Here is a 24,139-nt window from a genome sequence, read left to right on the forward strand (position 1 = left end):
CAATGTTTGTTTTCTATTGTCATTATGTTTTTATATTTGATAATCTCAACCTTATCATTAAAGATTTTCAATTCATATTATCTCTTTGGTATAGGGTACTGAAGCTGTCAACTGCTGCTTTAATACCAAAATAATTAATAAACCTGTAATTATAGATTCTAAATAACTGTTTGTGGTTTTAATACAATTTTGTACAATGCCATGCTATTTTTAATTTTTTAAATAGGAAAAAAACTGATTTACACTGCTGATATAACAAAGGGAGAGAGATTATTACATGGTGGTTTTAATTAAATATTGTTCAATGTCATGCTGATTTTATTTTTTAAATAGGAAAAAAACTGATCTGCGCTGCTGATATAAGAGAGGGAGAGAGATGTATGTAACTACTAAGACACGTGTGTTATCTAATCGTTTTGTGTGACACTTACAAAATCATTATGGTATTGACTTAACTGTAAATCTCTTGCTCTTGTTGTGTATCAGTTCTATGGCACCTCTTTATTACCTGTCACGGTTTGACACATATTAAATCTTTTGTGTATCCATTTCTGACATTTTAAATTTCTTTGTTGACAAGAGCATTTAAGGTTGAGATAATTGAAAAAGAGTTTTTAATGTTCTGCTATTCACTGTGTGTGTCTGTGTGTATGTGTGTCTGTGTGTTGTATGCCTGTGTATGTGCGTGCATGTGCGTTTGTGTGTGTGTGTGTGTGTGTGTATGTGCATGCATGTGATTGAATGCATGTGTGTATGTGTGTGTGTATGTATGTGTATGTGTGAGTGAGTGTGTAAGTGTAAGTGTGAATGTGTGTGTGTGTGTGTGTTTGTTTTACCGAAAATCTCTTTTGGCAAAGTTTGTTTGACTTTTAACATAATTACATTTGCACAAACAATATCAGTGGCACCAGTTGTTGGGGGTTGGGGTTTTTTGCATTATTTTTATGTTTTGACTACTTTTTATCATAACATAATAAACTGAAAATACTACATGGCTTTTTATTACCTAGCATTTATGTTGTTTTAAAACATATCTAATTAGCTAAGGTGAGTTGGAGTTGATTTTAAACAACATATTGTAAGAAAATTGGTATCTAATGGACACAAATGTGGTATTTTGTTTTTTTTACATGTGTGATAGAAATTGAACCTTTCAGTAGTACATGTATATAATACAGTAAAACCCTGTAAACTAGACACCCTTTTCATAAAGTAATATATGCCCATTTTTAAGGGGTGCATGGTTTACAGAGGTCAAATTCTGTACTGATTTTTTCAAAGGGACCATTAAAAAATGTCTGATTTTGAGGAAATTCCGGTTGACAGAGGGTCTGATTTTGAGAGGTTACATTGCAGCAATAAACTAGAAAAACGTGCTCATACTTAAATTTGGTTTGTGATCAAACACATAGTCCTGGATGCACACTATAATTGGGATCAAGACCCCCGACCATGCCAGAGACTTGGTCGCAATGATTAACCCACTGGAGGAAATGTTAACTGTGATATAATTACCACTTTGAACACCCTGACAGGATGATTAGCTGTCAACAGGATGAGCTGCATGGTTGGAACTGACCAATCGCTAACTACGAGACACGGGTACTCTACAGGCAGCAGGATTACCTCTCTCACAGAAGGCAGTGATTGGCTCTTAATTGCAGGAAGTTGTGTGGGTAGCGTAATCGTGGTTTTATCGACATCCATGTGATTAGTTGTTGATGTATCTGAGGACAAATTAGTGAGATAAAATTTACAGATTTAAGAGCAGTAGTCTGGAATTTCTATCACGCACCCATCCTGGATGTGTGGTGTTGTGGTTATCGTGTTGAACCTTACCTTGCTTTTATTATGCACATCAGTCCAAAAGTGGGGGCGGGATGTAGCCCAGTAGCCTGATGCGCCGTCAGTCTAGGATCGATCCCCATTGGTGGGCCCATTGAGGTTATTCTCATTCCAACCAGTGCTCCACTACTGGTGTGATAAAGACTGTGATATGTACTATCCTGTCTGTTGGATGCTGCATATAAAAGATCCCTTACTACTAATTGGAAAGACATGAGCTACTATTCGGCAAACTAAATAAATTCAGAATTAAGCATTAAATCCCCCTTTCTCTTTTGGAACCATTCTAAAATGCGCTAAAATTACTTCAAGAAATTTGTGCAATTTTTTACTTTTTGACTTAATTCTTCGGGATATTCAAACTTCAATAGCACCACAAATGTCCCCGCCTACTACCGACCCTGGTCGGGCTGCTGGTGCTCTCTTGCACTTGCCAGCGCGAACAGTCCCCTCCTCCCACACACCCTAACCCTTTTCCTGTCCTGGATGGAGGAGCTGGCATGGGCCGACACCTGTGCCCATGACAGGCGTGTGCTACAACAGCTTGCTCTGAATGTGCACATTTAAACCTATGACCTGGCTTGACTTAAGTGGAAAGAGTAGCCAATTGCATGGTGGCAGCGGGTTTCCTCTCTAATTATTTATGTGTTCCATAGCCATATAACTAACTAAAATGTGTTTAAGTATGTCATTAAATAAAACTTTCTTTCCTTCAGTGTCCAAAAGTGGAGTATGAAATATGAGTATTTTACAAAAATATTGATTTTAAAAAAAATATTATTGACTTTTTTTTTTTACAGCTCCCCAATCCTACTATACCAAATGGTTTGTTTTAGTTCGTGGGCGGGATGTAGCTCAGTGATAAAGCATTCACTTGATGCGCGGTCAGTCTAGGATCGATCCCCGTCATTTGGCTATTTCTCATTCCAGCCAGTGCTCCACAACTGGTGTAACAAAGGTTGTGGTATGTACTATCCTGTCTGTGGGATGGTGCATATAAAAGATCCCTTGCTGCTAATCGAAAAGAGTAGTCCATGAAGTGGCGACAGCAGGTTTCCTCTATCAATATCTGTGTGGTCCTTAACCATATGCCATATAACCATAAATAAAATGTGTTGAGTGCATTGTTAAATAAAACATTTCCTTCCTTCCTTCCTGTTTTTTCTAGTTCAGTGTATGTAATAACTCCAATCTGTAACTACTATCACTATATGTGCTTGGATGAGTTTAAATGATAGGATGTGACTTTTCAAAGAAAATTCCGACATTCATAACTCAAGAACTTCAATTTTACACTATACTTTCGACAAAAGATAATTTTTGCTTCTTCTTTTTTTCTCCAAATTATTATATAATAATTGTTTTCCAATGGTAAAGTACTTGCTTGATGCGTGGTCAGTCTTGGATCGATCCCCATTGGTGGGTCCATTGGGCTATTTCTCGTTCCAGCCAATGCACCATGACTGGTATATCAAAATCTTTGGTAGGGGTATGTGCTATCCTGTCTGTGAGATGGTGCATATAAAAGATCCCATGCTGCTAAACAGAAAAATATAGCGGGTTTCCTCGCTAAGACCGGCCTCAGTGGCGTCGTGGCAGGCCATCAGTCTACAGGCTGGTAGGTACTGGGTTCGGATCTCAGTCGAGGCATGGGATTTTTAATCCAGATACCAACTCCAAACCCTGAGTGAGTGCTCCGCAAGGCTCAATGGGTAGGTGTAAACCACTTGCACTGACCAGTGATCCATAACTGGTTCAACAAAGGCCATGGTTTGTGCTATCCTGTCTGTGGGAAGCGCAAATAAAAGATCCCTTGCTGCAAATCGAAAGAGTAGCCCATGTAGTGGCGACAACGGGTTTCCTCTCAAAATCTGTGTGGTCCTTAACCATATGTCTGACGCCATATAACCGTAAATAAAATGTGTTGAGTGCATCGTTAAATAAAACATTTCTTTCCTCTCTAAGACTATAGGTAAAAATTACCAAATGTTTGACATCCAACAGCCAATGATTAATAAATCAATGTGCTCTAGTGGTGTCGTTAAATAAAACAAACAAACAATTTCTGAACATCCTTTTTATTCAGGGGAGGTAAGCATGTCAGAAGTATCTGGGTTACTTGTTCACTTTTAATGTCTTAATTAATGTGAATTAACATGAAGAGGTTTTTTTCTAGTTTTTCATGAAGTATGTTAACACTTCATTTCCTCTGTGTTTTGTTCGTTGTGCAACTGTTTACTCATCTGTGGGTTGTTTCTGTCTCGACCTAATTACTTGGCACCTGACTATAAACACAGGTGATTAGATCCACAGAGGACTTTCAACAGGTGGGCTGGACTCGCCCATCTCATGTTGGGATTAGTCCAAATACAACTCATGATCTATAAACTAGCACTGCCAGCATCATAGTTAAAGTTTGTTTTACCGACTTCGATGGTGTTGTCGTTACGCCATCAGACTTAAGGCTGGTAGGTACTGGGTTCACATCCCGGTACAGGCAAGTTTAATGACTAAGTGGGTAGATGTAAGGCCACGTGCTACACTTACTTCTCTTTCTCACCAATAACTGACCACTAACTCACTGTCCTGGACAGATGGCCCAAATACCTTAGATGTGTGCCCTTGACAGCAAGCTTGAACCTTAATTAAATATAACCATTGAAATAAGTATAAATGAAGAAGGGAGAAATGTTTTGTTTTAACGACGCACTCAGTACATTTTATTTACGGTTATATGGTGTCGGACATATGGTTAAGGACAACACAGATATTAAGAGAGGAAACTCAGTGTCGCCACTTCATGGGCTACTCTTTTTCGATTAGTAGCAAGGGATCTTTTATATGCACCATCCCACAGACAGGATAGTACATACCATGGCCTTTGTTACACCAGTAGTGGAGCACTGGTTGGAACGAGAATAACCTCAATGGGCCCACCAATAGGGATCAATCCTAGACAGACTGCGCATCAGGCGAGTACTTTACCACTGAGCTACATCTCTCTCTCTCCCCCCCCCCCACGTTTGGACTGATATGCATAATAAAAGCAAGGTGAGGTACAGATTTAACACGATAACCACAACACCACACTGACTGGAATGAGAAATAACCCAATGGGCCCACTGACGGGAATCGATCCAAGATCATTCGTGCATTAGGCAAGTATAAATGAAGTTTAAAGTTTGTTTTGTTTAATGACTCTACTAGAGCACATTGTGATTAATTAATCATTGGCTATTGGATGTTAGATATTTGGTATTTACAAAAGGAACAATGGATTGAACTTCCGCACACACGCAGCAAAGATAAAATGAAATAAGCGACCCTGTAAAGACAATAGACAATATCACAGGCTTAAATAGTTAAAATACACACATAAAACACTCAATATTGAATCATATATATAATTCATAATTCAAATATGATTGAATTATACCAAGGCATATAAATAACATGTACAACATGATCTGCCTTTATTAAACACCTGAGTAATTATATACAGGCAATCCACTTTCAACGTAACTTCCCGTAACGTACTTGCTGTCAAAATAAAATACACATGTACTTCTAAATGTAAATAAAATGTGTAACTCTTAATTTGAAAAGCATTTGTTATATTTATATTTATCATGTAAATACAATTATTCCAATATGGCTGCCATGATAACCTTATACACAATTAACTAAGAAAATAACTTATACATACATGTATATATTATCTAATAAGAATAAGAAGAGGTACATTTGTAGATGAAATAGTGAATGTTACATTACGTTAAAATATGAGTTTTGTTTTTTATATATATATATATGCATCCTGAATGCACCTGTCCTGGACAGGCGAGTATCCTACCCACTGAGCTAAATTTCACCTGGGTCCAGAACAGATGTTTGTGTTACGGGACCAGACTCCTCACTGGTGTTCCCCCCTCCCCCCATCCTAACCAGTGTGCCATGACTGGTATATCAAAGGTCATGGTATGTGCTGTCCTCTCTGTGAGAAGGTGCATATGAAAGATCGCTAGTTGTTAATAGGAAACTGTAGCAGGTTTTCTCTGAAGACTACTTTGGTATGTGTCAGAATCCAATAGCCAATGATTAATTAATTAGTGTGCCCAAGTGAAAAAAAAGAGTAAAGTTTGTTTTATTTAATGATGCCACTAGAGCACACTGATTTTTTATCTTATCATCGGCTGTTGGACGTCAAACATACGGTCATTTTGACACTGTTTTTTTTTTTTAGAGGAAACCCGCTGTTGCCACATAGGCTACTCTTTTACGACAGGAAGCAAGGGATCTTTTATTTGTGCTTCCCACAGGCAGGATCTGCAAAAAAACAAAACAAAAAATTTCTCAAGACAATTTCTCCATGTGTTCTGAAAAAACAAACAATTACACGCACCCACGCACACATGTACGCACACAAGTACACACGTACACGCACACAAGAAGAAAAAAACAACAACTGTTAAACGGAAAGGTTGGAGGATTGTAAATGTGTCTATTATTTATGTCACCATTCACTGAGCCATAATTTTGCCTTCTACAAAAATAAAAAATAACTTCTTGAAAACAGCACCTGATTTATTAGATTTTTTATATGGAATGGGAAAAAAAAAGAAGAAAACCAAGAGCTATCCACAAACACACAGTATCTTGAGGTACATTTTCCTCCCCATTCCATGTCTGTGATGAAATGTAAATTCAATGTGCTGACAGAGACTGTATTTCTGCTGAGGGAAAATGGCAGTCTGAGTTTATGGAATGGTTTATGAGCATCTAGAATGACACGCCAATGTGTTATGAAGTTCACTACAAGCATGTGATATGGGGGTTTTTTTGGTGATGAAATATAACTTCAGCTCTTTGTTTTTAAGTATGGGGCGGGATGTAGCCCAGTGGTAAAGCGCTCGCTCGATGCGCGGTCAGTCTGGGGTCGATCCCCGCCGGTGGGCCCATTTGGCTATTTCTCGTTCCAGCCAGTGCACCACGACTGGTATATCAAAGGTCATGGTATGTACTACCCTGTCTGTAGGATGGTGCATTTAAAATATCCCTTGCTGCTAATCGAAAAGAGTAGCCCATGAAGTGGCGATAGTGGGTTTCCTCTCTTAATATCTGTGTGGTCCTTAACCATATGTCTGACACCATATAACCATAAATAAAATGTGTTGAGTGTGTTGTTAAATAAAACATTCCTTTCCTTTCTTTCTTGTTCTTGAATATAATCTTACTTTAAGTATGATAGTCCAGACAGTAGGATTATCAACTGAATGCTATTACTGAAGTGATTTCTTTATATTTCATTTCATTTCAATTTATTTTCTTGCTTATTTATATCCAGTTAAGTTTCAGCTACCTCAGCTACCTGGACTGTCTGTGCAGAACTGTGGGTTAATTGTTAGTTGTTAGTTGTTAGTGAGAGAGAAGAGGGTGTAGTGGTCTTACACCTACCCATTGAGTCGTTAAAACTCGCTCTGGGTTTGAGCTGGTACCGGGCTGCGAAGCCATGTACCTACCAGCCTTATGTCCGATGGCTTAACCACGCCACCACTGAGGCCGGTTTTCTTTATACACATGTATGGAAATGTATATAATAATTAATTCTGTCTCTTTGGGTTTTTTTATAATTCAGTTATACATGTCATGATGATGGTTCAGCCGTTCTTTAACTGCATGCATGTTTCTGTATACATGTAATTAAAAGTCCGACTTGTTTAAATGCTTAGAAGTTTGGCACCAGAAACCAAAAACAGTGAAGCTCCTTTTAGCCATTAAATAGCTGTTAAGTTCCTAACAAAAATGAAATTAAAGGTAGATTTATCAATCATTGGCTATTAGATGTCAAACATTTGGTGATTGTGACATATTTAGTCTTCAGAGGAAACCAACTACATTTTTCCATTAGTAGCAAGGGATCAGTGGCAAATCAAGGGTATTTAACAGGGTTGTAACCATTTTATAGTACTTTTTTGTCTTGCCTTTTTCAAATATAGGTATTATGACAGACAGTGGTGACAGCATCGACTTTTACATTGAAGTTTAGTGTTTATATCAGTTTCTCACAAACTATAAGTCCTAGAGCAGTGAAACTTGGTTTATAGTTGTACCTATGAATGTTCATCACAGTGCACTGAAACATTTTATAGTTAGCAAGACATATAATTCAGCAGATTTCTTGTTTTAAAATTCACATAGTAGCTAAAAATTACACACCTTGAACTAGTCTCATGGGAATGATAGGGATCCAAAACTGTAGCTCTCCTTAAATGGTGAGGTCTGCATATGTATTTGAAGACTGGAAACTCAAGCCACAAAAACCACCCACCCCCTCTCTGTTTTGTGTGTGTTTGTGTGTTAGTACTGACTAGCCTTTGAGGTGAATATGGCCACTTGGTGTGTTAAGTGTTTTGTTTGTGGGATTCTTGAGGATGTAATGGCCTGGTTCAGACTGACAGGCCTCTTGGCACATTTCTCCTCACCGATCAGGAATCATTTCTGCACACCTGCATCCTTCCACATTGCTCACACTCAGCTCAGTGGTGGAGCTGTGTCCCTGAGGTGACATGGGGTGTGGGATCATTCCTCTTCAGTACCTCTTTCCTTAATTCCAATTTTTTCCTATAAGATGCATATCATGTGGTAACTGTTTTTGCCGATAATGTTTATTAGTCCTTGATTTAGTTGGTTAGTAGATATATTCCAGTCATGTACAACAAGGTATTAGGAGCATTATCTCTTAATGGATAAGATTTTACCTGTTACAGAACTTAAGTGACTTTTTATCATTACGCCACTAGAACAAGAGTAGTCTATATCGTGTTGCTTCTCTTGCACTCGGACTGGCCTCGGTGGCATTGTGGTTAGGCCATCGGTCAACAGGCTGGTATGTACTGGGTTCGGATCCCAGTCGAGGCATGGGATTTTTAATCCAGATACTGACTCCAAACCCTGAGTGAGTGCTCCACAAGGCTCAATGGGTAGGTGTAAACCACTTGCGCCGACCAGTGATCCATAACTGGTTCAACAAAAGCCATGGTTTGTGCTATCCTGCCTGTGGAAAGCGCAAATAAAAGATCCCTTGCTGCCAATCGGAAAGAGTAGCCCATGAAGCGGCGACAGCGGGTTTCCTCTCAAAATCTGTGTGGTCCTTAACCATATGTCTGACGCCATATAACTGTAAATAAAATGTGTTGAGTGCGTCGTTAAATAAAAGATTTCTTTCTTTCTTTCTTTCCTTAATTCCAAATTTTTTCCTGTAAGATGCATATCATGCGGTAACTGTTTTTGCAGATTATTGTTTATTAGTCCTTGATTTAGTTGGTTAGTAGATATATTCCAGTCATGTACAGCAAGGTATTAGGAGCATTATCTCCTGATGGATAAGATTTTACCTGTTACAGAACTTAAGTGTCTTTTTATCATTACGCCACTAGAACAAGAGTAGCCTATATTATCGTGTTGCTTCTCTTGCACTCGATATAGCAGTCAAAGAAGACTGTGCACTCAGTCTTTGTAGCTTTTTGTGACAGGAGGTAAGAACATTTGCTGATGTGTTACTAAACAGACATCCATTTTTTATTGTTTATCTAAAGTAACTGAAATATGTTCAAACTAAAAAGCATTTTCCTTTATTAATAACTTGAATATCATGGTTTAACATAATTTTGATAAAATTTCAACTTTTTTCTTCTTCTTTTTTTTGTGTATTTTAGTTTACATATCAATCTTCTTTTTTTCTTCTTTTTTTTTTACAAACTTAAAAAATATATAGAGAACATGAATCGTCTAAAAATATTTTTGAATTAATTAATTAATCTAAAAGCTTTGCATCCATTAACAAGTAGTATCTTGTTTAATATTTTAAAAAAGACCAAAAAATAATTGATACTTGCTGCAATTATAGTTAATTGGTTGATCCAGAAAGTGCCGTCTAGCTTGTTCAGTTGATAAACTCTGCGTGACATTTCACAAGATAGCTGTGCTTGGTTACTTCAACTATTGATCTGAGTCATTTTCGGCAAGCAGTTCCCAATATTACAAGTGGAATCTTAGCCTTAATTCAGCATCGATAGCTCATCTCGGGTGTTAGGCATCTGTGCCTGTACACATAGACGAAGGAAAAAAATCAGTACTGTACATTTCTGGAGGCTTTATTTGAACTTGTTTTCAGATGACATCTAATAGTGGCTTTAAGACTCATTAAAAAACCCCACATTAACTTAGTTCTGCACAGATATCTGTTTCTGAAACTTACACGCAAGTTGTCATTATTTAAAAATATTTTATCATCAATTTGTGTTTTTTGTTTTCTCTATTTCTAGTATGTATAGAGTGTCCAGTTACTATTTCTTTCTGTTCTGTATAGCATTTTTGTTAATTACTCAAAATTATTTGTTTGAAAAATGGACTTCCATTTGTAATACATAAACACACACATCCTACTTTTTTCAGTTTTATAGAGCACTATCTAAACATATATAAAGCATTATACGTTTGGAATGACCGTTGGCCAATTAATTAATATTTTTGTTTGACCATTGGAAGAAATAATTAATACTTGTATACAAAATTATTTTAGCCAAAAATCGATATTGAGATGCTACAAAATATTAAAATGTCCAGAAATGCATAGGTTATAGAAATAATCCTATTCTAAGCAAGAAAATGTGAGTAAATTGCAATTTTAATCATGTAAAAAATATTTTATTTTCTGAAAACCTTTTAAGATGGCTACAAACTCAGGATAGTCCCTTTCAAATTTGGATTCAAGAAATAAACTTACATGTATTTCTTCGCTAACTTAGGTTATATATATAACTCATAACAAACAACAATTTGAGATGACCTGGGTGATATTCTTAAATATTACACATGTATTTTATCTTTTATCTTGTACATGTATTTTATATTTGCCATATCCTTTTACATTTAAAACTACAGACCTTTTCAAGCATTATATTACATTCTTCTCAATTTTGCACAGAAAGAATCTGACCGGTTTCCACAATTATAACATCAACCAGATGATCACCTATATCTGTATAAAACTGTGGGCAATATTTGTCTTCAGGGAATAAAATGACATGCAGGTTTTGTTTTGGGGGGTCAGAGGTAATATGTCAGAGGTCATTTCCTGATGAGCTTCAGGTGCAGCCAATACTGTTGGTGTCAGAAGTTGGTCACTCCCAGATGTAGAGATCCCATGTGGCAGGTATTTGTCTAAGATGAAACGATCTGCCGTGAGCTATAATCATGTCATCTTGGTTTCGGTTTTCTCTTGGAGACGGACATAGCCCAGTGGTAAAGCGCTCGCTTGATGCATGGTCGGTTTGGGATCAATCCCCGTTGATGGGCCCATTGTGCTATTTTTCGTTCCAGCCATTGCACCACGACTGGCACATCAAAGGCCGTGTATGTGCTATCCTGTCTGTTTGATGGTGGATATAAAAGATCATTTGCTACTCGTGGAAAAATGTAGCGGGTTTCCTCTCCATGACTGTCAAAATTATCATATGTTTGACATCCAATAGCCGATGATTAACAAATCAATGTGCTCTAGTGGTGTCGTTAAACAAAAAGAAACTTTAAAACAAAAAAATAACTTTGGTGTTCTCTTCTTTTATTACCAAAATGGATTCTGGCAGTGGTGTTTATTTTCTCATGGTTTTTCTATAATTTGATTTAGTAAATGATCAAATTATTTATAAGAATGAACTATTAATTGAGTATGAGGGTTCAGAATAAATCATCGTTTTATGTTTCACCATTTGCAGTGTTCTTTTATGGGGGCGGGATGTAGCCCAGTGGTAAAGCGCTTGCTTGATGCATGGTCAGTTTGGGATTGATCCCTATGGGTGGGTCCATTGAGCTATTTCTCATTCCAGCCAGTGCACCACAACTGGTATATCAAAGGTGGTGGTATGTGTTGTCCTGTCTGTGGGAAAGTGCATATAAAAGATCCCTTGCTGCATTAGAAAAAATGCAGAAGGTTTCCTCTGATGACAATTTGTCAAAATTACCAAATGTTTGATATCCAATAGCCAATAATTAATGAATCAATGCACTCAACACATATTATTTAATGTTATATGGTGTCAGACATATCGTTGAAGACCACACAGATATTGAGGGAGGAAGCCTGCTGTCGCCACTTCATAGCCTGCTCGTTTTGATTAGCAGTAAGGGATTTTTTATATGCAGCATCCCATAGACAGGATAGCACATACCATGGCCTTTGATGAACCAGTCATGGTACACTGGCTGGAGCGAGGTGTTGCAAAGGATTACTTGAATTTTTTTATGACATCATCCAGTCCAGAACCTGAATAAAGATTTTTTTTTAATCTATTTTACATTTTCTGCAAGGGATAACATTCAATGGAGGTTTTTTTTTAGCAGATGCCATCAAGTCAGAACCAAGAAAATCACACACCAGCAGAAATGTTTTAATTAAGATATGGCACAATGTGAATTTAATAACTAACCTGTTATATTAATAATTTATGTGACTTGGAACAATACCAAAGTGGATCTCTTAATTCAGATGATTAATGATTTAATAAATCAGCAAGTGTGTTTTTTATCTTTTTCTCTCCTGGCACATGGCATCCCATACTGCAGGTATAACCCATCCTTATCTTCATCACAACTGGCTCTGATCAGCACCAGCAAGCCCAGTCCTTGTTCTGGCATTTGCCAAACAAACTTGCAAATAAACAATGGGGTGCTCTGGTTTTGGGGGAGGAAGTAACATCCATCAGGTGGGATGGTTTATCCACTTTTTGCGTATGTACTAGACGTATGGTGCTCTTACATAAAAGTGCAGGATGTTGATAAGGTCACTGGAAGAAAGCCAGTAATTTGAGGAAAAATAAATTTCAGTAATTAGAAGGAATAAACTTGTGCAGACTTCATTATTATGATTTGTAGGAGAATGCCAAATGTTTATCGTGTAATTATATTCTCTGGAGCTAGACAGTTTTGTCATGTTAAGATATCAAATGTTGGGACCATTAAGATTTTTGTAATAAAATCATAATTTTTGTACTGCAACCAAAATGGGTAACTACCGTAATAATAATACATGTATGTTGAAGTTGCAATCTTGTCTCCCTTAACTTGTAACATCTTTTCAAAATACAAACACAACTGCTGTTATAATAAACTTGTGATTTTGTTGTAGTAAATACAAGATGCCTTGATACAGCAATCGGGTCTCCCATCATGTTTTGTTAGATTGATTGATTCAAATATATTTTATTGCTTTTTAAAGAACAAATGGATTAGGCACAAGTTACACAACTTACTAGGCCTTCTCCATAATACATACATGTCACGACTAATATATTTATGCAATTTAAATGTGAACAGAAATAAATATTGAAAGAGAAAAAGAAAGAAAAATATTTTTTTGTAAAATATTATTACAAGATCAGTAAGGAAAGCTCCCACCTTACTGTTTACCGTAACAATTTAAATGTTATTTTTTCAAAATTATTATAGTTTTTTTTTTAATATGAACTCTATTAATAAGGCTTGTTTTCCATAGATTTAAAGCTGCAAGTAAATTTAAATCAATGCTTTCTGGTGTAATTTAGTACTCCAAGGCCCAGTGCTGTATATGTAAAGCTTCCTGTGTCTGTAATCTTAAGATATTTTTTAATGATTTGCATTAAACAGTGTTCTGGATGGCACAAAAAGGATATTTTTGTATTAAACGGCTCTTAAAACATTTTCATGTAGCATAGATCCAAAGTATATTGAAGAATTTAATGGCTGTCACAGTAAGAAAGTTAATGTTGATTATCAGTATTATTGAGATTGCGGTTTTTAAATTTATGGAAAGCAAGACCTAATAATAGAGTTCATATTGAATTGTCTAAATAAATTATTAAAATATTTTCGAGATTGCAACTTTCCATTTATGGACCTACATATAATAAGAGTTGAGATTGAGGTGTCAGTAAACACTGATATTATTTAATTACAGAGAATTGTCAGAAGTGAAAAAGCCCTTTTAGAATCCACAACATATACTAGAGTTAGCCAGGTGTTGTCCAAAGTGTTTTAATGTCTCAATACCTTGATTTTAATGTCTCTGGTTTCTTCTCTTTTCAGACATCAGATCCATGTTCTGTATCCGAATAAGTTTGTTCAGCTGGATGAAACGCGATTCCGCATCTTCAACACTCTTTATGAACTGCCCAGTAAGCTCCTACATGTATTATATGTGTGTTTGCCAGCTATTGTTGGTGTTTCTTATGATATTATTAACTGTCAGAAACATGGGGGTTAAAAAGTCGGGAAGCTTGTGCCCAATCCATTTTTTTTTTAAAGCAATAGAAATATTTTTCAATCAATCAACAAAAGCTAGAACATTACATGTATTTGATAGACATTCAAATATCTTTTGTTGCACTAGGAAGTCATTTTACATGCACACTAGAACTCTTGTCATATATATATATATATATATATATATATATATATATATATATATATATATATATATATATATATATATATATATATATATATACTAAAACATTTGACAGACTGATAGACTATTTTAAGAAACACTAGAATTTATTTTGATAAAAACAACCCTAGAAAATGTTTTGTCAGTGAACTAGAACAGCATTTCATACATGTAGCTATACATGTAGTTTAACCTGTTTTTAAAAACTGAAGTATTTTTTCAATACTAGGTCATCAAATTTTTCTTACAGAAACTTGAATATTTTTAATGAGATAATATTATACAAGAATTTTGGGACAAACCAGAATTTGTTTTTACATCCAAAATCTGTTTTGCAAGATATGACTCCAATAAAATGTCAAGAAAAAATGAAAACTGATTTTTATTTTTATTTTTATTTTTTTTCTTTAGCAAAATAATATAACATTATTTGACAGACACTAAAACAATCTACTGAAAAATACAACATAATCTGCTTAAATAAAAATGTTTTGTAAACTGGCACATATTGTTCCGGTTTGGTGTTGCGGCAGCAGCGCATATGCAGCTACCTGAAGCCAACTGCAACAGCTGTGAGCTGATGTGAGAGTTATCAGTGCCGTTCTATCGCAGCAGCGTAAAGAGCAACGCACCCCGCAGCCAGGACGTGCTGTCACTAACTAGCTAATTGAACAGTGGGTCGCAGATCCTCTAAGTAACCGTTAGAGAAACTTCCGTTCAATGTTAGGTGATAAACACTTGTTGTAGGAAGATTTTCTACATATCTAGGGTGATAACTGGCTCTGCAATCAGGAAGCTGTGTGTTCTTTGCTAATATTATCTCTGTAATGTGTTATAATAACCCTTGTGGGTGTGGCGGATGTTGTATTGTACACTGTGTGCACATACAAGACAGTTAAATTGCAATGAGTTTCCTTCTTGTAGACCTACATGTATGTGTTTCTGCTTTATTTTCCACCATAATTCAGAAGGCCAGGATTAAAGTGTATCTATGAAACTAATGTTAGATTAATGATATGTTAAGGATGATATTTTTTTTTTATTATTATTTTTTTTTTGTATTCCTTAAAGGGACTAACCCTAGTTTTTAAACACTAAGGCATAGTTTGGTTAATTTACAAACCTGTAACAAAATTTGATACAGTAGAGAGAAACAAGAGTCTTTGACATCGAAATACCCTGAAAAATGGACTAAAATGTGACTACATAACCATTACATCTGAGATGCACGTGTGTTTTTAAAAATATGAAAAATGCATTTTGTGGTATTAGAAACACCAGGATGAATTTAAATATACTTACTGTGATTTTTTTTTTTTTTTTGCATACATGTACACATGTAGTTCTTTTCAGTGTGCTTTAATTTAACTTTCCAATTTTTATATTTTAATATTGATCTTCAGTTTATCCATATACCTAAATTGGTTCAAACTGAAAAAAAACTATGTATTTTTTGTGCTTGGATGTCATTACATGTATTCCTTCCTTCCTTCCTTCCTTTCTTCCTTCCTTCCTTCCTTCCTTCCTTCCTTCCTTCCTTCCTGCCTGCCTGCCTGCCTGCCTGCCTTCCCTCCCTCCCTCCCTCCCTCCCTCCCTTCCTTCTTTCATTTGTCATTATTTATATGTTCTCACCATAAAATTTTATTAATAATCTTGTGTATCATAAAATTGACAGGCTGTCCAGCAATCCTACTACATAACCATTTGGTCTTTGTCCTATTTTCCCTACTACTTTTTTTTTTTCTTGACCTATGCACTTTTTGTTTTTCAAAATGCTGTGAAATGATGTTAAAGTGTACATGTTGCTTGTGTTATTAAAAGTCAACACAACAGGATGACCAAAAAAAAAACAATGTTTTCAACTGTATGGAAATAGATAATACAAGTAATGTTTGATTTCAGTAATCATAAACAGTTCTACCAGTGAAAAATATGCTGTAGTGTTTAAAAACTAGTGGGAGTGGGAACTATTTTCTCGTGCCCCTATCCACAGAGGTTCAGGCACGCCCACTACGGATTTAGCCTCTGACTTCGCCAGTGACTAACTCCGGAGCAGGAGGGGGGGGGGGGGTAAGTTTGAGGTGGGCGGAATTTGGAAGAAAGCCATTTAGTAAGGTCAACGCGAGCGCGGACCAAATAGCAGACACTTCGTAAACTTGAAGTACACCGAGTGGGAGCCGTGCTCTGATTGGCTGAATTTCGATTCCTCGGTGAAGCCTGTTTTTTACCTAAGTCTACAAAGAGTAACTGCATCCAAAAACATGTCCGGACTCTAAAATTTAACCCAAAATAGTTGAGACTGCTCGGCCAAAAAAATTTTAAGGTGATTTTGAGCAATTGAACGGGCGCCAAAGTAAAATGCGTTAGACTGCTTATAAAAAAAATAAACATAAGAATTTTGAACTGCTTCCAAAACGTTTAAAGTCTAACTAGCCCAAAAAAGAGGTTGGTACTCACGGAGGTGAAGGAGGTTGGCAAAGGGGAGCACGTCACAGTGTTCCGATAAAGTTGACAGCGTCGAAATGCGGGATGACCGACCGATATGGGGATGCTGCTAGCGCCTTGGCTGTTGAGCGGTACTCTTCCCCGGCTGTGATCTTGATCATTCGGTGTATGGTCGGGTTGTCCATTTCTGGGAGTAGCAGTCCTTGGTTGTAAATTCCTTTTCGGCGTACTGTAAAACAGAGACCTCGGCCATCCCGCATTGTGACGTGGTGGAAACAGTAGTCTCCCTCTGTCGGGCTCGTTGGTAACGGTTGAAATGCCTCGTGCTTAGGTTGCGTGAAGAGGAAGTTGGCGTCCTCGATGTTGGTTTTGGAGAGCTGAGCGTGGCGTGCTGTTAATTTGCCGGCCTTCAGTGACCAAGGCTCGTCCCCGTCCATGTCCGGCTTCGGTGGTTGACTTGGAGGGCCTGGCTTGTCTGGTTGGCCACTCGGGGGAGTGGTTGCCTTCCGCTTCACCATGGCAATCTTTCGGGCCGGCGCCTCAACGGGTGCTGCCTGTATAATCGGCGGCACAACCGGAGGCGCTGAAGTCCTGGCCTGTGGAGTGGGTCTAGTCAGACCTTTGGTTGAAGTCGGGACGTCCGGGGCTGGTGCCTCTTCCAATCCTGTCTTCTTCCGGGGTACGGCGGTTGGCGGCGCAACAGAAGGAGTCGCTGCCGGCGGTTTAGCCGCCGGTTTTGGCTCCCCCTGTGCCTTCCCTGTCGCACGTCTCCTCCTCCTCCATCTTCCAGTCTTCGGTGGTACCGGGTCCCCGTACACCAAGGTCACGGAAGCCCGTGACCCGGTATACGTGACCCGGTATTCCAGCAACGCTCCGTAGGAGACCATAAGTCCCCCCAGGTGGGGGGGGTAACGCGAGAGTACACTGACATACGTCCATCCTCATCGTGGTCAATTTCGAAGTGTAAAAACTAGGGTCTGTCCCTTTAAATAGCCTGTTGTCATAAAAATCATTAAGAATATATAAACTTGTGTTGAGACCGTGTTCCACAGTCACTAGCATTACAATTGATAATTTCCACTATCCCAGACCAAATATTCACTAGTCGGACTGTTGAAGGCTAGTGGATTCATCAAACCCTGGTTGAGAGGCCAAATTGCATCATATGGTACAAGTTAATTGAGGTTTGACTGTATTTGTGGAATGTTATTCTAAATTTAAATATACTTACTGTGATTGTTTTTGGGTTTTTTGCATACATGTACACATGTAGTTCTTTTCAGTGTGCTTTAATTTAACTTTCAATTTTTATATTTTAATATTGATCTTCAGTTTATCCATATACCTAAATTGGTTCAAACTGAAAAAAAACAATGTATTTTTTGTGCTTGGATGTCATTACATGTATTCCTTCCTTCCTTCCTTCCTTCCTTCCTTCCTTCCTTCCTTCCTTCCTTCCTTCCTTCCTTCCTTCCTTCCTTCCTTCCTTCCATCCTTCCTTCCTTCCTTCCTGCCTGCCTGCCTGCCTTCCCTCCCTCCCTCCCTCCCTCCCTCCCTTCCTTCTTTCATTTGTCATTATTTATATGTTCTCAGCATAAAATTTTATTAATAAATCTTGTGTATCATTACATTGACAGGCTGTCCAGCGATCCTACTTTTTCTACCTTTTCCTACTTTTTGGTCATTGTCCTATTTTTCCTACTTTTTCTTCAAAATACCTAGTTTTTCCTACTTTTTTGTTTCAAAATGCTGTGAAATGATGTTAAAGTGTACATGTTGCTTGTGTTATTATAAAAGTCAACACTGACAACAGTTATGTGAATGAAAAAAAACAATGTTTTGGGGGTTTTTTGCAGCAGTATATATATATATATATATATATATATATACATGTATATCCAATTTGTTGCACCATATAATCTCAACATATTAAATTTACACCCTTAAAGTCAATATTTCTGTTACTTAAATGTTACTTTTGCCATGTCTAAAGTAGTGTGCTCCTTCAATACTCAGCTGAGTACTGGAGTTGTAGCACTAGTATATTGAGGCTATACATGGGTCTAACCGGAGGGAACTAGATGTATAGGTTTCATCTCTATCCTCTATCTGTCTGTCCGTCCATCTGTCTCACATATAGGTTTCCATGTCTTTTTTTCTCAATGCCTTGACATATTTTAAATAACTATAACTGTATAATGTAACTGTTACAAAAGATTCATGTTATTTTGGATAGAACTTAAAATATAGGTACAAATTGAGCACCACGTAAACTTTTAAAAAAGTGTTTTTTCAGCAATACCACTTTTTGGATTTAACACATTCGTTTTTTCCCAGTATGAGCATGATTAATATTGCTATGTACTGTTTCATTCCTACTTTTTACTTCTATTTTCCTACTTTTGTCCTACTTTTTCTATATTTTCATTCCTACTTTTGTCCTACTTTTTCTATATTTTCATTCCTTCTAAAAAATTTGTCCTACTTTTTCTATATTTTCATTCCTACTTTTGTCCTACTTTTTCTATATTTTCGTTCCTACTTTTGTCCTACTTTTTCTATATTTTCATTCCTACTTTTGTCCTACTTTTTCTATATTTTCGTTCCTACTTTTGTCCTACTTTTTCTATATTTTCATTCCTACTTTGGTCCTATATTTTCATTCCTACTTTTGTCCTACTTTTGTCTACTTTTTCTATATTTTCATTCCTACTTTTGTCCTACTTTTTCATGAGGATGTGCTGGACAGATTACAACTGGAGTTGGGTTGTTACGGTGTTCTATATAGCCATCTGTCGGCTTCCATCTCCACACTGCGAACTCATTTTATATCCTTATAAATTTCAGAGATAACCCATTTGTGTATAATCAGAACATCTCGAGATAAACGTAATCTCCGGTCTTGAACAAACCAATTAGTTGGTAATTTGTTTAGTTCTTATATTCACTGATATAATCGGATATTATCTAATCTCATTTCAAGTTGTCTGGGTGAAATTCCACACATCCTATGATAATTTGCTCCTGGCAATATGTTTTCATTGTTAGATGTGTTAAATGTTATACATTCTTTTACCAGCTAGCTCACCATAATTCACAGTATATTTCAGCTGACCACCTGAATAAGCCATCTCAGGATTTAAAGGGACAGACCCTAGTTTCAAGCCGTGAAAATTAACACTAAGTTTAGTTAATCTACAAACCTGTAACACATTTGGATAAAGTTACAATTGAGTGAAGCATTAGTCTGTAAGTTTGAAATGGTGAAACACCCGCTAAAAATAGACTAAAAGCTCGACTCTATAGCTGTTATACTTCTCAGAAGCATGTGCATTTTTAAAATATGACAAATGCATTTTGTGATATTAAAAACACCAGAATGACAAAAACACTTCGAATGTATGGAAATTTATAATCTTAAACCATAAAATCTAAGTAAAGTATGATTTCAGTTATCAAAAACGGCTATAATAGTAAAAAATATGCCTTAGTGTTTAAAAACTAGGGTATGACCCTTTAATATAATATGATTTTAAAAAGCTACCAGAAATATAATCTCTTAAGTAAATGCAATCAGTAGTCAGGGTAAACTGTAACTATCAGCACTAGCAATAGTTACCCCATGGTTTAAATGAGTTAATTTTTATTACACACATAGTACAAAGGGGTGGATCCAAGATTTAAAAAAAAAAATTTTTATGGAAAACTATGCTTATATTTGAGGGGTTACAACTTGGAAAACTCTGCTTACCTGGATGTACATTTTCAGTAAATTAGTCATAAATTTTGTTTGGATAATTACAATATGTACAGTGCGTCTGGGGTTATACCCCTCAGCCCTTGCACGTGCTGTAACCTCACCGTGGTGCAGGGGTGTAACATTCTCTTTGAGAATGGCTAATATAGCACAAATAAATTTTGAGTAAAAGTCAGTATCTATCTGTGATATTTGTGTTTTTGCACGGTTCTTTACACTGTGGTTTTGTTTAAATCTTGAATTTTTATATTGATGTTTTTGTATTTATTTGTTTGCATTACCATAGTTTGACACCCAATAGCCGATGTATTTTTCGTGCTGGAGTGTCGTTAAACTTTCATTCATTCATTCATTCATTCCCCTCAGAAACAGTTATAGATTTATCCCTTTAATAATACCTCTCCACCCCCACCCCCCACCCCCCCTGGAAAAGCCCCAGAGAGATTTTGGATAAATATTAGACCCTGTAGAATACATGAAGTAATTTTTTTTCTGTTTCAGTTTTATACATCCTGGCTTGTCTGATAGACTTCTTCAGTAACCATGATGACTACGTCAGGTAAAAACACATTTTATTTATACCGTGTTTTCTCATGCTACTTCACCACGACTGGTATATCAAAAGCTGTGGTATGTGCTATCCTGTCTGTAGGATGATGCCTATAAAAGATCCCTTGCTACTAATGGAAAAATATAGCGGGTTTCCGCTCTAAGACTATATGTCAAAATTACCTTTATTGATGCTATGGGAAAATGCATATAAAAGATCTCTTACTTGTTTATCAGAGAGGGGCGGGATTTAGCTCAGTCAGTTGAGTTATTGCTTGAGGTGCTTGCATCGCAGGATCGAACCACTTCAGTGGATCCATTCAGCTAATTAGGTTTTTTCTCATTCCAATTACCAGTGCACCACAACTGAACAAAGGATGTGGTATGTGCTGTCCTGTCTGTGGGAAAGTGCATACAAAAGAGCCTTTGCTGCATTAGAAAAAAATGTAACTGGTTTCCTCGGATGACTGTGAGTCAGAATTACCAAATGTTTGACATTCAATAGTGATGATTAATTAATTAATGTGCTTCAGTGGTGTCATTAAATTTTGTTTAATAATAATAATCTTTATCAGTGTGAGTACCTACTAGCTTACATTGTAGATGACAACATTGGCTTTCTTCTCTATCTATCTCTTTTGACCTAAATTAATGTTAAAATAGTCATATGTTAGATACTAAATAGCCATAGTTAAAAATGTGCCAGTGTATTGTCAGACAAATATTCCTTCTTTCTGTTATAGATATTTTATTCTGCATGTTCTTATATTTGTTTGTTTTGGATCATCTAATTTATGTTCTAATTATATTTCAGGAACAGGTATGGCTGGTTTACTTTTTGTTTTTTGTTTATTGTTTCTATTTTCTGTTTCTATTTTTTTATTTCTATTTTTTGTTTCTATGTCTCTTTTTGCAACCTAATTTTGTAGGGATTATTAAACAGTCACGTTTCTCTATAAAGTCTGCGATAAAAAACTGTGGCTTATGTGTGTAGGTGGCCTTGATATACAGGTTGAAACACATACAGTAGCACATGCAAGTAACTAACAAAGTGTGCAATATGATATTATTATAATATACTTTGTCAATTATAAACAGGTGGTAATATTGTTATACAAGATGTTCTTTACAGATAGGGATTGTTATTCAAGGTGTTTTTATTAAAAAGGTGGTTGTTATTGAAAGTATTTTCTGTAGATAGTGGTTGTTAATGAAGATGTTTTATAGACATGCCACTAAAGAAGGGTGTCTGTTATATACAAGGTGCTCTTTATAGCTGGTTTGTATATTGATTATAGCTTCTAATCTCAGGTCACTTATTACATCTCTAGGGCAATGTTTTAATGATTTAGTGTAGTAACCTTTTACATGCCTAATTCTTTTATTTGTATCTGAAAGTACATACATGTATAGTAGACTTTTCACTTCAGTTATTATAGGATGTGGGATATAGCCCAGTAGTAGAGTGCTTAACTAATGCATGGTCAGTCTTGAATCGATCCTCGACAGTGAGCCCAATGGGCTATAGATACTCAGTGGGCTATTTTGTCATTTCAGCAAGTGCTCCATAATTGGTGTAACAAAAGCCATGGTATGTACTATCCTGTCTGTGGGATGGTGCTTATAAAAGATAAAAGAATCCTTGCTGTTAATTGAAAAAAATAACCCATGGCAGCAACAGGTTTCCTATTCATAATCTGTGTGATCCCTAACCATATAACCCAAAATAAACATGTCTTTTGTGCATCATTCAATATACAAACATTCCCTTCCTTCAGTTGTTATAATATTTCATTTTCATTTCAACTTATTTTCATGCTTATATCCAATTAAGGTTCAAGCATGCTGTCCTGGGCACACACCTCAGCTATCTGGGCTGTCTGTCCAGGACTGGGTTAGTGGTTAGTGAGAGAGAACAGGGTGTATAGTGGCTTTACACCTACCCATTGAGTCATTAAAACTCGCTCTGGCTGGGAGCCGGTGCCAGGCTGCAAACCCTGTACCTACCAGCCTTGTGTCCGATGGCTTAACCACAATGCCACCGAGGCCAGTTGTTATAATAAATACTAACTGAATGTATGGGTGGGATCTAGCTCAGTCGGTAGAGCGTTCACCTAATGTGCTTGGATTGAAGGATTGAACTCTCTCAATGGACCCATTCTCTCAAAGACCATGGTATGTGCTGTCCTGTGTGGCAAAGTGCATATAAAAGATATCACTGCGGCAAACAGTTGTTTTAATTACTCTCAAGCTTAAAACGTTCACCATCAGTTTGTATACACGTACACGTATCTCTGATTTCTGCTTAATTCTCCACAACTATTTTGTTGAGCATATTATTTTTAACATACTAAACATACCATTAAAAATTTTATAACAGATTTTTATTCCACAGTAAAATAAACATTTATTCAGAATGGTATTTTTAGGAATTTATTAATCAGTTTGAATTATTATCTTTTTTATTATTAATTGTTCCTTTCTTTTTTTTGTCATATTAATCCTTAGCTGCATTTTTCAATCTTTTATTGATGCTTACCTCAATTTTTATAATTCTATTTTAATGGTACGTACGGGTAATTCAATTTAATTAAGTAGATTTATGACTCAATGATATACTTAATAGTTATCTTTGAACAATGTTTGATTTTACTTTGACTGATGCATTAATCAGTATGTTTATTGTGGGTTTTTTAAATACATTTGTATCCTATTTTTATGAGTTTGGTTATATATTTTTTTATGATAACCCAACTCAGAAGAATTGTCTAGTCAGCACATTAATATGTGTCTTCCCTTTCGTGACAGTGTGCTGTTTGTAACCCAATTCTCGTTTCCTAATAGCTGATTTATCTCAGGTTCAATTTTAAAATTTACCTGCCAATAGAATAAAGGCTTTTTAGGTCACATTTACTGACCCCTAATGGCTAATATGTCCGTCTAGCGTGAGTGACTGCTATGAACTCAAGTACAAGATTTCTTCTTCCCTGTATTGTTACTCTTTTGTTCTTTTTTCTTTTTCCTTTTTAGTTATTTTGACATTTTTTATTAACATTATCTTG

At 36.4% G+C, this 24,139-nt stretch overlaps 1 protein-coding gene across 1 annotated transcript in view; it reads left to right on the forward strand.

The window, feature by feature from the left end:
• The window catches only part of LOC121383188 (cytosolic purine 5'-nucleotidase-like), a 160,823-nt gene that overhangs the window by 114,036 nt on the left and 22,648 nt on the right, over positions 1-24,139 (forward strand). The window contains exons 6-7 of the mRNA XM_041513043.1: positions 13,966-14,054; positions 21,030-21,087. Of these exons, the coding sequence (XP_041368977.1) occupies positions 13,966-14,054; positions 21,030-21,087 (147 nt within the window). The remainder of the gene's footprint in view (positions 1-13,965; positions 14,055-21,029; positions 21,088-24,139) is intronic.

This window comes from Gigantopelta aegis, chromosome 10 (assembly GCF_016097555.1).
Source record: "Gigantopelta aegis isolate Gae_Host chromosome 10, Gae_host_genome, whole genome shotgun sequence".
Lineage (NCBI taxonomy): Eukaryota > Metazoa > Mollusca > Gastropoda > Neomphalida > Peltospiridae > Gigantopelta > Gigantopelta aegis.